Genomic DNA, 14690 nt, shown 5'->3' with positions numbered 1-14690 from the left:
TGACGAGTCGTGCTGGTGCTGCAGCCCTCAGCTCTGCCCGTGTTTGTCTTGTCATCTGCAGACAAGAAGAAAGCAGGCAAGTTCCAGCCTTTCAAGAAGTTATTTGGCAAAAGGAAGAAAAGGGAGCCTGTGTCAGATTGTGAGGAAGCCAAACTGAAGCCGAGCCACTCCTTTGGGAACATCTGCAATGGTACTTTCTCCTCTGATGAAGAGCCAAACACTGGGCTGAGGTAGGTGTGTGGGGGTCAGGGGAGCAGCCTATGTAAACCCAAAGGTTCTTGCCCCTGCTTTTCAGCAGTACTTAATGGCAGACGGTTGTAAGCTGTTTGTTAGGAAGCGGGTGCAGCTCTTTGAACTTGACACATGCTGCTGCAGAAACTGAGATCTCACTTGCACACACTGTTTGCTGTGCAGGTATATAAAAATGAAATCCCGGGGTTAAGCAGAAATGAATTTGAATCCAGCTCCATGATTTAGCACAGCTGAGCAGTAATATTAATGACACCCCTGCTTTTAAAACTGGGAGAAGGGAACTTTGAGCTGGTGGCTACAGAAACTTTATTGCATACTTTTTCCTGCAAGGTGGTATCTCTGGTTCGAAACAGAAATGTTCTGTTTGAATCCATCCCTCTATGTTTTTTGCATTGTAATTAAACATACTGCTTTTATTCTGCTCCAATCTGAATGTGAAGTAGAAGAAGGAAGAGTGGGGAAAGAGTCACCTGGTAATCAGATCCTATTTCAGTGGCAAGAGGGAATAGAAAGTGAGCTTGAGAATTTGCTGGGAGGGCATTAATAAAGTTCTCCATGGAAAGTGCGTGGAATTAAGGAGTCAGCAGTCTCTAACTAGCAAAAGAAATTACAAAAAGAATAACAACAGTAACAACAAACAAACAAGCAAACACAAAAGCAAACCAGCAAGAACAGCAACAAAACAGTAGCAGCAGCAACAAAAACAGATGCATGAACTAAGTGAGTTCATGTTTCACCTTCTAACTGAGATGTTCAGTTGTTTACTCCTGGTCAAAGCCTGTTTCTTTGCAAAAAGAGAAACTGCACTGGGGAGTGTGAATATCTGAAAGTAACAAAAGGTCTGAGAGCATCAATAAGCTGCACTAAATTGCTCTTATCCAAAAATAAATGTATATCAGACATATGATCTGCGTATTATTTTCAATGGTGCAGAATCGCAGTTGTGAAAATATGATATTTAGGTATAGATCACATTTATCTAACCATCTATGAAGAAAGAGAGATTTTTTTTTCATTCTGTGGATTCTTGGTTTCCCTGTAGGTTTCTACAGTACAATCTTGTATGCCTCTTTGGCCTGTCTAAACTTCTCAGTAAATCAAGTCTGAAGGGGGTTGCTTTGTAGATGGGAGATTTGGCTGACTGTTGTGGCATTGCATTACTCTATGTGTGATACTGAGTGACTGTAGGAAGTTACAGTAGTTTTTATCTCAAGAGCAAGCTAGTGAACAAGAGCAAAACAAAGGGCATCATCTTGCTCTTGGAGATTTCCTGTTCTGTGTAACTGAAAATTCAGTGCTGTGCCTAGAAACGAGTAGTGATATGAGAACTTGTCTTGTTCCACAACTGTGAAGTGAAGATCCTAGAATCATAGAGTTGTTTGACTTGGAAGAGACCTTTAAAGGTCATCTTGTCCAATTCCCCTGCAATAAACAAGAATGTTTAGAGCTAAATCATGTTGCTCAGAGCCCTCTCCAGCCTGACTCTGAATGTCTTCAGGGATGAGACATCTACCACCTCTCTGGGCAACCTGTTCCAGTGCTTCACCACTCTTATTATAAAGAACTTTTTTCTTATATCCAATCTAAAGCTCTCCTCTTTTAGTTTGAAACAGTTTCCCCTTGTCCTATCACAATAGAGCCCTGCTTAATGAGTCGGTCCCCTTTTTCCTTTTAGTCCCCTGTTAGATGCTGGAAGACCACTATCAGGTCCCTCCAGAGCATTCTCTGTTCCAGGCTGAACAGTCCCAGTTCTCTCAGCCTGTCATTGTAGGGAAAGCGTTCCACCTTTGATCATTTTTGTGCCCCTCCTCTAGCTGTTATCCAGCAGGTCTACATCTCTCCTGTACTGAGGACTCCACATCTGGATGCAGTTCTCCATGTGAGGTCTCAGCAGCACAGAGCTGGGTGGCAGGATCACCTCCCTTGACCTGCTGGACACACTTCTTTTGATGCAGTTGATGTGATTGGCTTTTCTGGACTATGAGGGCATGCTACTGGCTTATGTCTAGCTTGCTGACCACCAGTACTGCCAAGTCTTTTTTAGCAGGGCTGTGCTCTATCCTAAAATCCCCCAGCTTGTATTAGAGGAGGTTGCCACATCTCAGGCACAAGCCTTGCACTTGGCTTTGTTGAACCTCATAAGATTTTTCTGGGCCTACTGCTTGAGCTTGTCTAGATCTCTGTGTTTGGCATTCCATTCATCAGACATGTCTGCTACACAGCACAGCTTGGTGTCATCTGCAGACTTGCTGAGGGCACCCTTGATACTGTCGGTGTTATTGATGAAGATACTAAAGGCAATTAGTCCCACTACAGACTCTGGAGGGACACTTGTTACTGTCATATGTCACTGATCTCCATCCAGACATCGAGCCATTGACCTCTACCCCCTGGGTACAATCTTGCAACTAGTTCTGCTAATCAGTATAATTTCAAATGTTTGAGTTAAATGCAGAGATGAGCTATTTAAGTAAACTAACACATACAGCTGTTTATAGGTTGTTGGCCAGTAAGCACATTACCATACTTTTAATTATTAATACAGAAATTGACAAAAGCAAATACAAGTAACTAGTAGTACATTTAGATAGCTAAATTCTGGAGTAGTTTATAAATCCATTTGCTTCGAGCTCTAATAATGTGAAAAGATGGTGTATTTTAAGAGGTTTAGTGAAAATTCCAATTTTGGAAAAAAAAAAAAAACAACAACAAAAAAACCCACCAACAAACAACAAAACCCTAACATTTGGGGATGTATTATGTTCCCTTAATAGATCTATATTTTTTCATTAGCCTGTAAAGTACATTAACTTGTTATTTGCAGACATTTCATGTGGACTTCTGTTTTGGGGAGGAGAGATTTTTTAATTTGAAAAGATAAGTAAGCTGCTTCAGGAAGACAGAGACAAGAAAATAAATAAGTATAGGCTAAGTAAGACATAAGCATTGCTTCCAAGAGCTAAACTAGTATTTCACAGAGTGCTGTGTGGGCTTAGAAGCCTGCTTATTGTAAGTGTCTGAATCTCTAATGGAGACTATACTAAGCAGGTGATGGAGACACACTAGGAGCAATTCAGGTAATCTTCTTACATTGTTGATTCAGTATCAGACTTGGAAGTAGTTTGGGAGTTCTGCCTGTCTATCCTTCCTTCTAGCTACTTCCTGGACTCATTGAATGCAAATAATGTGCTTGGTAACGTGATGTATGCACTCTTCAACCCATATATTTATCTGTGTTGTATGGCAATTTCCAAGCAGGAGGTTTGTTACTGCAAAGTGTCTTACCCTGCCTTGTGATAGACTGGAATTTGTTTTTCTGCTTTTATATTACCTTGTATTACTTTATTTTCAAGTTAACAAACTTGAAACTGTATTCATTAACTTTCTGTTCTAACCTTATGAGCTGGGAGATAAAAGTTCTCATTACATGGCAAGTTCAATTGCATTTGTGAAGCTTCACTGAAGTCTTTGTTTTATTATTTGTCACTGCGGACACTAAATAAGTATTGTGACAAAACACCTAAAAACTTTGTCATTCTGGGTTGGTGTACAGAAGCAGATGAGGAATTACATTTTCTTTATACAGAAGGAATGGCAGAGTGCCTTTATGTGGGCTCTATGAATGCAGTATTTCAAAGGATGTGGTATTAAACCTGACAGGTCTTTAAGACACAAGTGTGACAACATTGGTTTTCCAGGGAAAAGTCTCTCTGGTAACAACAGTCTTTTGAGTGCACCTGTCCATGAAATGGGACCTTTTTATTTGTAAATCCCCATCCAGTTCTCCGTAATCCTTATAAAACATTTCTCAGATCATCTTCATTAAGAGGAAATTACCTTAAGATTTTAATTATTTCTCCACGCTGTGGAATGCTGCCTATGAATATGTGAGAGATTTATGGTCTTGTAAACAAATTTGCTTAGTATTTGCTGTAACTTTGTCAGCATGAGCTGTTGTTGAGTCTGGCCCTGAAACACCCAGCTCTTTACCCTCATAGAGCTGTGCCAGACTGTGCAGCAGTTACTTCTCACCTAAAAAATTCAGCTTCTTTTCTGCTTATGCAGACTGCATACTTAAGCAGTATGATTTCTCAGAACACATCAGTTCTAAGCTATTTGCTTTTCAAGCTGTATCCCTGTTGCACTTGATCAGATAATTTAGTGAGATTATTAAATGCATTGTTTAATTTTGATTACTGTTGAAGCCAGAAGTATTCCCTTGCAAATATGAAGGCTGGTTTCTGACAGTCATACCAGTAAAACTTCAAAGTTATCTTTCCTTGAGCATTGACGTCTTGCCAGGAGACCTCAATTCTAGAGATGTAAACTGGATACTTGCAGAATTTAAGGAGAATCTTTCAGCAGGTTTTGTAGTATTTACCCAATGTCTGCACTTGAAGACACAATTCACGTGGATTTAAGGTGTAGGATGAGTATTTTGCACAGTTCTCATAATTAGACCATACAGGTAAGCAAAACAATGAGTAAACGGTTTATGGACCAGAGCTGGGGCAGGGTGCACACCATATTCTCAAACTGTCAGTGAGTGTGAGTTTTATTGCTTGTGACTGGAAGTTCCCAGGAGAGCCACCCTGGGGTGGTGAGCACAGATACAGAACAGCAAACAAATCAGACCACATGTGCACAGAGTTGCAGGCGGCGTGAGCAGCAGGTTCCTGAGAGAAACACAAGTCTCCAACTTTACCACTGCTGGCATTCTTCAGAACAGTTTTGGAGGGAAAATAGCATGATGAAGATTACTGTTTACCACCTGAGAGTTATTTGACCTATACATCTTAATTCTTCATTACATTTTGGTTTTGGATCTGAATGGGCAAAAAGTGTGCAAGCACTAATTTTCAAGCAGAGAAAGGGCAGGAAGCATGAATACCAACATAGTTAAATCACAATTTCCTTAAAGGACTGAGATTTGAGAAAGAAGGCCACAGAAATTGGAAACAAATGATGAACTGCAGGGATGTAAAGGATAATGAGGAGCCATTTTGAGTTACTGATGGGAGGACTAAGCAAAGAGTTTCTTACAGAGAATGATGACAACAAGCGATTGCATGAAAGCCACAATTTCAGTCCCTTTTTAACTTCCATCTTCAGTACAAAAAAAAAAAAATAAAAGACAACCCCAAAGAAAACAAACAAAAAACTGCCAACCCACCCGAGTTGTACTTTCAGTATTGGGTCTATTTTTAGTCTTTGTGAACTTTGTTCGTATGAGTGGACTTATATTGAGTTTATGCGTTCATAGATAGGAGTGTCACAGCTTTGAAAGAACACATATTCCAAATTAAATGCTCTTCCTTCTGGCAAGTGCAGAAAAGGACCTGTATTCTTCTACTTGCTTTCACAGACGTTAGAGGTAGCTGAGGTTTGTTGTGTGCTCATCCCCCTCCGTTCTGTGATTGTTCCTAGATGAGAATGTACTACAGAAAACAGCGATTTTGTACATAATGCATTCAGCTTGGAAATTTCTGCAGGTAATTGTGGTCTTATTATGTTAGATGTAGGGGATGATATCATTTACTCATTATTGCTCATCTCTTTTATCTTTGTTTTAGCTTCTGAATATTTCATTTTGCATTTCAAGGGAATGAGAACCAGTTCATCTGTGTCAAATATGGGCCTTCATTAACTGACAGCTGAACAATGGCATTCAGTCCCATGTCATAGAGATTGACCTGAAAAAAATGAATGCAGTTATATTTTTGTTATTTCTCAGGTGACTGTTGTTATTTCTAAGGTAATTACTTGACATGGACCTTAAAAGAATATGTGGTGATTAGCTAAATAAGGCAAAAGGTAAATATAGGAGAAACTGCTCACTCAGTCTCTTTCTGGACTTCACATTGCCTTCTGAACAAGCCCAGCTCCTACTGTGATGACATGATCACTTGGCTGCTCACATTTCCTTGCTAGTTGCATGGATGATACAGTTCATGTGAACAGCCTCTCTCATGTTATTGTGAGAGGATTAGTGAAAAAAGTAGGACACGTGTTAAGGTCCTTGTTTCTTAGTGTTGACCTGTATTACCTGTACGTATCAGATTTGGTGTAGATGACAGTCAGCAGGACATAAAGATTTATATTTTTGCTCCGTGCCACCCCACAGATTTCATTCAAGGCTTGATCCCAAGATACACGAAGTCTGTTTTCAGTATCTTAATTATATAGACTAAGCAGACATATCAGAGTACCTGTTGGCATGCAATCTTTCCTAAAATTTCTAGAAGTAGCTCATTATATTTTCAAGTCTTCATAAAATAAAATTTTGTTTCTACTTCCAGCTCAAACTTGTAAGCCTAACATGAACTTTTAATGTTTATGTGTATATTTTTTTTCTGCATGATTATTAGAGCATTTGGTCTCATGAAAATGATTCACCAACAGCTCAGCTGTTGAGTTGCTAAATTTGAGAGTGGGGAGGAGGAAACCCAACCACCTATAATTTGTAGGAATCTGCTTTGTTAAAATAGAAAGAATAAGAAAACTTCTATTTAATGTATTTTTCCCCCTTGTGAATGCCTCATGGGAGTGCCTAAGAGCAGTAGTGCTCAGTGTGCATCTTTTCCCAGAGCCTTCATATTAGCAGCACATCATTTAAATTAAATATAATTAAATATTCCTTTAAATCCCAAGCAAAGTGGTGTTCAGAACTTTTAAGGCTTTTAAAAACAAAGCGTGCTTGAATTTTACTCACTTGTGTCAGCAGACACAGATCTAGGTTGAACAAGTTTCTTATTTCTGGATTATGAGGTGCATCGTGGAACATCCCTTCATTCTCAGGACAGAGAAGGTTGTGGCAGAGCAGCTTTGCTCTCACCAGACCATTTGCATGTATTCTTCTATAGGATTCATTACATGTGGTAAAACTAGGGTTGTTCCTTCTTTTCTCTAATTTCTGTTGCAGCTGAGCAGCACAAGTAAAGGATCCACTACCACTTTATGAACAGCTATTTCTGATCAGAGGAAGACTGCAGAAAGCCTTCCTGAAACGGTTCCAGGTGTCTTTACTGAACATAAGTCTAATATCATGCTCAGCTCTTGTTTTTCTCCTCTCTTACCAACTTCCTTAAGTCTTTCTTTGTGCTTTGAAAGCTTTGTTCCCAAGTATGTGAGCTAGGACTTTCCACCTTCCATTGCAGTTTTATCACTTATTAGTAATTTGCATGGAAGACCATCATATTATCATTGTTATTTTTTTCAGCCATCAGGTATTAAGCCGCTTCATTATGTACATCATAGTTTGTATAAGATTTTGAGATCTCTTTGGTACTCTTTCTCAGTGTCTCATTCCTCGACAACACAGGTAGTGGTTTCCCAGACCATTTAGAGTTCTGCTCTTCCCTCTACTCTGTATTTCTGTCATAGCTAGCGAGTTGTCCACAATCCTCAAGTTACATTACTTGCTGAATTACTGGAAACCAGAGGGCTGCCTTTCTTTGCACTGTGTACTGACATTTGAAGGATTCGGTGAATAGTTACATAAAACTCATGTGTCAAGAATTATTTTGTACTATGTCATTATCTTCCCACTGGGGAGCAGCAGCAGTAGGGCTGCTCCCTGAAGGAAGGCAAATTTGGCACTGAGGCAGTCCCACAACAGGGTAGGGGACCTGATGCCCAGAGTCCAGTCACATAGTACAAGGATAGGGTAGAAAAGCAAGTATAGCAGGGTCAGATCCAAGTCCAATCCCATGCACAGATAAGACAGTATCTGGATGATAAGGCAGTCCTAGGCTGAGCAAGGAAATCAGTCTGTAGGTCAGGGTTAGTATCAGGTCCACAGTGAGAATACAGAGCAAGCCAGAAGCCAGTCTGCTGGTTGAGGTCTGGATTTAGAACTAAAACTCACATTCCAACACTATGTTGGATGAAAGAAAGACCAAAGAAAATAGCTACAAATGCAGCTCAGAATTACAGTCCATTTTTATCTATTAAAGTATCAGTGTATCTCTGGAATAACTATACAGTATAGTTTTTGTTCTTTGTCTCTGGCTGCCCTGAGGACATTCATGGGAGAGGAAGAGAGCTGGAATCAGATTTCTTTTTTTAAAACAAATCAAGTAAAGACAAACTATCTCTGTACCAGTCATTTCTGTGCAGCAGTATTCTGGCATGGATTATAGAAAGAGTCAATACCTGGCTAAAACTACATACTTAGTGAATTTTTAAGTGTTAAAAATGTCCCAATCATAAAAAGTTGGCTTTTCTTGATTGGTTTTATAGAACTCGTTTCTATTATAAATTTAGAGCAATGGAAATCATGAGACTGTTTTTCATGTGGTTGTTTTTTTGAGTCTGAACATGAAAGAACAGAACAACGCCTTCTTTTCCTTTATTTTCCATTTTCTATTTCTAAGCCTTTAATATCAGAGTGGGAGGAGCAGTTATGAGACTCTGCAGAGGCAATTGGTGCTGGGACATTTCTGTACAGCAGTAATTCATCAGTTCAGGATTATGCAAGAGCTTAGACCTGAGTGTTAACCTGCTGGCAAAACTTTCTCTTTTTGAGGACATCACGTTTGTCTTTGAGAGGAAAAGTAGCTCAGGAGGAATTTAGGTAAACTTGGCCTTGTATTCTACGTAGTGTCACTCCTGTACCTACCAGGGTGTACATACAGGACAGTCCCACAGCAGTATAGCTGGATCAAAGACCAGACTGCAGTTGTCACTCTTTCCTGCAGCTCTCTGGACGTGTGTTCCAGCCGCCTCCTGCAGCTGGCACAGGTGCTCATGCCAGCCTCCTCTCAGCCAGACCAGGAAGTTGTGGGTTTTATTTTTTCAGGTTAGTTATTTACTTAAATAAGTTCCCTCAGTCATTTCATGTTAACCACTAAGCAGGCATAAAAGAAGTGAGAGAAACACGTGGGAAGAAGGATAAGAAGAAAGGGTAATACTCATCCACTCATACTATGGAGTAGCTAGGGCTGATAAAAGATCCCCTGCTATACAGATACAGTGCACAGTCATGGATCCAAAGAGCAATATCCCTGTTTGCTCTTGTTCTTAGTTTTTTTCTGAGAAAAAATATATTCTTGTATTCAGGGATCTATACTGAGATGAAAGTAGAGCAAAGAAAGCTCTGAGAATTCAGTCTAAATTTACCTTTGCTCCAACTGTAAAAAAAAAAAAAACAAGCTAATAATAAATTAAAATGTGTGTACTGAATGTGAAACTGGAACAAAATACTTGAGTAACAACGCATCTTCAGAGATAACATCTCTAAGGATTTGCTCTAAGTGCTGTGCGTTCTGGAATAGCACATCCATAATTCATTTAATTCAGTCAGGTTTCTAGCAGTGAGTCAGATTATGATTCAATTATTTTCAGCATAAACAGCCTCTAAGTGTCATTGTCAGTATTACCTACAGAAATACTTAGCAGTTGATGCAGTTGTTTCCCCAGATCTCTTGGAAGTGATGTGGCAGTTTGAAACTGAGTTGCAACTTGAGCCTTGGCTGCAATTGTAACCCATTTCTCTGACACACCTCAAATCTAGCAAAAGCTGTTCCTGGTGCCCCCATGCCCTTTAATTGAGGAGAGGGCTTCCTGAAACAGGAAAGCTGGGAGGATTCTACTGTATAAAGGCTTCTGAGAAAACCTTTACCTTTAAGAACGGTAGTAGAAATAAAGGAGAATTGATTATTCCTACTGTATTATGACTTAAAAGAAATTCAGTCTTTCTAAAGTAGAACACAAGGAGAGTGAAAAAAGAGGTGGAAAAAGAACTTTTGTGATATAATCTGTCAGACTCATTGAAAAGACTTGAAAGAATCCAAATGAGTAAAGTAAGAGACCTTTCAGAAAAATCAAGTAGTCTGGGGATCACCTTAAATGCTATTTAAGCTCACCTGTAAAAGAAACAAAGTTACTTCAATGCTGAATAGCTTTTTCTGATGTACTCTAGTCTAGAAAAACATTTAAAAAGCTAATCCGTTTATGCTGATTATTGGACATTGGGCTTTCAGAATTTCTCAGTCATGCAGTGCTGAAATGTCCAGTGTATCTGAAGCACATTTTGAGGGGGTACAGAAGAGAGAGGTCCTGGGTTAATTCACTGCAGGGGTTTCCTGCGAATACTTCATGTTCTGTCTTTTTTTTTGTTTGTTTGTTTCAGTAGGAAGTTAAAAAACAGAAGTTTTCAAAATAAAGGTTTGGCCTCAGAACTGTAAAACAAAAGTAAGCAATGTTGTTTTTGTTCTTCATCTCGTAACAAAGCAGAGCTTAAACTGAAAGCATTGGGTGTATGGGAGAATATCAGTGAGATGCTGAAGATGTTTGGTGTGGTCCTAACCAGCCTGTGTGCCCACCTGTCGAGATAGGGTACTGAGCTGGTTGGACGTTCCATCTTGATGTTCCTATTATTGCAGGTCACATAAAGTTCCCAAGCCCTTTCACATGATCTGGTGTCACAAAGGAGGCTTTCTGTGATGTTTTAGTGAGTCTAAAGCCAAAGTGACCTAGTAAGTCACTATCCATAAACTCAGATTTGCATATAGCCAAACCTTGGTGTATTGTGCATCTCCAATGGGAGATTTTTTTCAGCTCCATAGGAGAACAAGGAAGCCCTGTGCCCACAGCTGTGAGTCCACTGGCATTGACCTCAACAGTCTCTCTTCCACTTTGGGGGTTCAGATTATTGGGAAGTTCCTGTAGTTGGCAGTTTCTGCTCCCGGATGATGGAGGTTTGGGATTTGAACTGCTATTTAGCCTTCTTCAGTTAAAAAGTTGCAGGTTGGCTCTTTACCACTTAGATGTTAACAAGTCATTAGTAAGGTCAAGCACCATTGCCAAGCAAATCACTGGACTTTTTTGGTGCCTGAATTGCAACCACTGCCTGCTAGTTAGTTGTGATGAGCAAAGGGGTAGGGATAAACATGAGATGTTTGATGTTACTCGTGTGCAGCAACAACAATTCTGTGTAAAGGGGACATCAGTGTCATGTGCACAGTGAATTGCTGTGAGACAAAGCTGTAAGTGTCTGAGCCACTGTACTGCTAGAAGATCTGTGACAGAGGATCCTCTTTGGCGCACAGTGTGATTGTACATCTTCAGCAGACCTCTTGGCTCAAAGGTAAATTTTGAACTGTAAATTCAGAAGTCACTGTCTTTGCCTTCTGCACTCGCTGCTGTTTCACATACTGAACCGTGCAAATGAAGGAGTGGTTGGCATGGGCTGATTTGTCACATTTTGCATATTCCACTTGATTTTGGTGACAGGCAAAGGACTGTGAGTACATAGACTTGTATTACCTTTGTTGGATGTAATGCTGTAGTTTTTAGTTCAAACTTACCTAAATGGCTGTATTAGAAAAAACAGCTTTCACTGTGCGTCATGGCACAACCCTCATTTTGCACACCAGACCTGCTGGGATTCTGTCTCCATTTAGGGAATATTTCTGAAACTATAGTTCATGATCTGGTTCTTGGATGGCCAAGGAAGGTAGCTTTTTGTCATGTCTTCCAAGGCCACACAGTTCTACCACCACTCTGTGTACAGGCTGAGTCATGATGATTCAGTACAGAAGCCCTTTTGGAAGGGAGTTAAAAATACACTTCTATGGTTTCTCTAATAGAAGGTTTCTAAAAGAAGGCATATTCCCCTTGGCAGCCAAAGGCAATCAAGTTGAGGTTTCTATTTAAAAAAAAAAATCTAGAATAGTATATAGCATCAGTTAAATGCTCTCCCTCTTTGATGGCTAAAAGTGCTATGAAATATTGAATAACTCTTTGCTTGATTGCATGCTGATTTGTTTCAAATGAAGCATGTTGTTCAAATACTAATTTTGGGTTAAAAAAAAAGATTTCCATTTTTTCTGTGCTGGAGTACAGGGTGGAATGACACAGGGAGCTCTTCCCAAGAACTTGGATGATTTATTTCATGAGCACAGGTATATTCTGTATATAAAAAGCAAAGAAGTTGTGGGAGGTTATTTTCCTATTGTTTTCAGGGTGCCTGTAAAAAATCTTCTTTTAAATCTCACGAATACTTCATAGAAAGGCTGCTCCACGAGCAGTGCCTCCTATTTTATTATCTTTGTCTGTGACATCAGATGTGGACGTTGGTAATATGATAATAGAGGTTGACCCCACCAATATTCAGTTACATTTTATTATTCTGATGGCAGCAGAGGGGCAATATGACAAAATGGTGTCTGACATAAAAGTGCATATGAAGTAAAGATATGTCACTGAATTCCTCCACGTGGAAAAAATGTGGCAAGCACTAACATTCATTGACACTTGCTGAACATTTATGGAAACTAGACAGTGGATGCGAGTGCAATGAGGTGGTGGGTGGTGCATTTCAGCAGTGGTGACAGTGGCAGTGGGTCACCTCTGCTGGTACAGCAGCATGCAGGCTGGTAAAAAAATACATTGCTCATGATGGTGATTGTGTTGAAAAATAGTATTTTGTAGCTGAGAATTTTCTCTATAAAATAGTGTTATTGTTCTCATTGTATCTATTGTATTTTCCATGGAAATAAATAGGAGGCATTACTTTCAGAGCATGCTGCATAGTATAATCAGTTATTTTAATCTTTTATAGCATTTCTACTTGATGAGAAAATATTATGATTTTTATTTTAAAAAATGATGGTCATATCCTAGGGGAAAAAAACAAACCTAAGAAGTTGAATGCATCCCATAATACATGAATAGAACTATTTTGAATGCTATTGAACTACTAGCGCATTTTTAGAGGAAGAAAAAGATTGTATAGATTTCAAGTGTATGAGGGTTTAGGGTTTTTTGTTTGTTTTTTTACTTACCTCTCTCTCTGGAAGGATCTGCCTTCCTTTCTTTTGCTGAGGCATTTGTCTGTATTCTCCTGTTACATCCAAAAGGTTATGTTGGTTAGACCGGTATAAAAAAGTTGCTTGTTGGTGTTTTATTTATTTATTTTCTCCAAGTTTGTAAGTTTGCTGAAGATGTAAACGTATTCAGTGGAGTTACAAATAGGTTATCAAATTGAAAGTTTTAGGAACTCTCACATACGTGTTTTGCTTTGTTTTTAACTCTTGTTTTTCTTGAAGAGCCTTTTGGTTTAATCTCCTTTCCCATTGGTTTACCACAGGCATTTAAGTAGGTTCTCCCTGATGTACTCCCTACCTTTGCAACTATGTCAAGTTGAACAGTAACATATGGGCATTTGTCTCTGTTGCTAATAAAATACATGTGGGATGGTCTGATATCCTTTGATAACATTTTATTGTCAGTGTGATTATACTCAAGGTGATAAAAATGGCTAAATAATGAGCTTGATAAGGTTGTTCTTTAAAAGTAGACTAGTATGGCGTATTACCTCTGCCTGTGTTAGTGCTACTTTTGCTTTGGACCTCCTGGCTTTTTTTTTAAACTTCTGGCTGAGCATGTAAGCAGACTTTTTAAGTATGCAGTCTGCTAATATATGCATCATCATCATACAGTTCATGTCCCAAAAGTAGCGTTTAGATCTGAGGCTTCTAAAGAGAATTGATTTAACCTTTCAACATTGCTATTAGAGACATCCCACTTTACATCCTCCCAAGGAGAAAACCTGTATGAGAAGGAATCATCAGTCTTCTGATAACAGAGATTTGGATACCTCTCTTCTGAGAATGTTAAAAGCTTTCATGTAGAGGACAGATGGGAGGGAAAATCTATACAGCATACATACATATACACAGTTGTGATATGAAGAGACACTTTCATAAATTAGTTGCTGTACTTTTTAACTATTTTCCAGGTCTTCCCATTATTCTATGGGCAGTCGAGCTTTTTCCCATGACAGTATTTTTATACCTGATGGGAGAACAGAGAGTGAAGAGGCCATCCAAGCAATGTCACAGGAGAACGTTATAGGAAAAGTCAAAACTCTTCAGGTAAGAAATTGCAAGTGGGAAAAATATTTTAAATGTGGAAAATGGTCTCTGAAGCTCTAGACTACGGGTGTAAATAAAGGTGGCTTGCTTTCTCAGTGGCTTGGGGGGCTGTTTTTCAGCTGTGTGAATTACCTAGCCAAAAGCTGTGGTAACAATTTGGGTAGTTTGCAGGAGGTCTGGGTTTTGGTCTTGCAGTGATGCTGCAAGCACAAACTTACATGAGTGTCTGCGTCTTGTGGAATTCATATGAACTGAACCCATGGGATTGACATCTCCTGATTCTTATGCCTTGGTTACAGATGTGATGGGGAGAAAAAAAATGGGGCTCAGGTGACAGCAAATGGCCCACTGAGTGAGAGTTCTCTGCAAAGCTCATTTCAGTATCATTTTGTACATACTACAATCCTTTTGCAACCCTTTTCTCCCTGTTCATTGGGCAGTACTCACGAAAGGCAAATATGTGTAGCTCTCCAAACTAAGCAGTACATCAGTAGTTACATATCCAATTCAGTTGTGTATTTGCTTTGAGTTTTAAATGACCTGCTTTCCCTTCCTTTC

At 39.4% G+C, this 14690-nt stretch overlaps 1 protein-coding gene across 1 annotated transcript in view; it reads left to right on the top strand.

Moving 5' to 3' along the window:
* The window catches only part of CRACD (capping protein inhibiting regulator of actin dynamics), a 53977-nt gene that overhangs the window by 19106 nt on the left and 20181 nt on the right, over positions 1-14690 (top strand). The window contains exons 3-4 of the mRNA XM_065737009.1: positions 62-230; positions 13997-14132. Of these exons, the coding sequence (XP_065593081.1) occupies positions 62-230; positions 13997-14132 (305 nt within the window). The remainder of the gene's footprint in view (positions 1-61; positions 231-13996; positions 14133-14690) is intronic.

Source organism: Cyrtonyx montezumae, unplaced genomic scaffold, assembly GCF_038088225.1.
Source record: "Cyrtonyx montezumae isolate F1298 unplaced genomic scaffold, pur_monq_1.0 scaffold_2, whole genome shotgun sequence".
In the NCBI taxonomy this organism is placed as follows: domain Eukaryota; kingdom Metazoa; phylum Chordata; class Aves; order Galliformes; family Odontophoridae; genus Cyrtonyx; species Cyrtonyx montezumae.
Note: the sequence above shows the minus strand (reverse complement) of the source record. Positions and strands in the feature narration are given on the sequence as shown.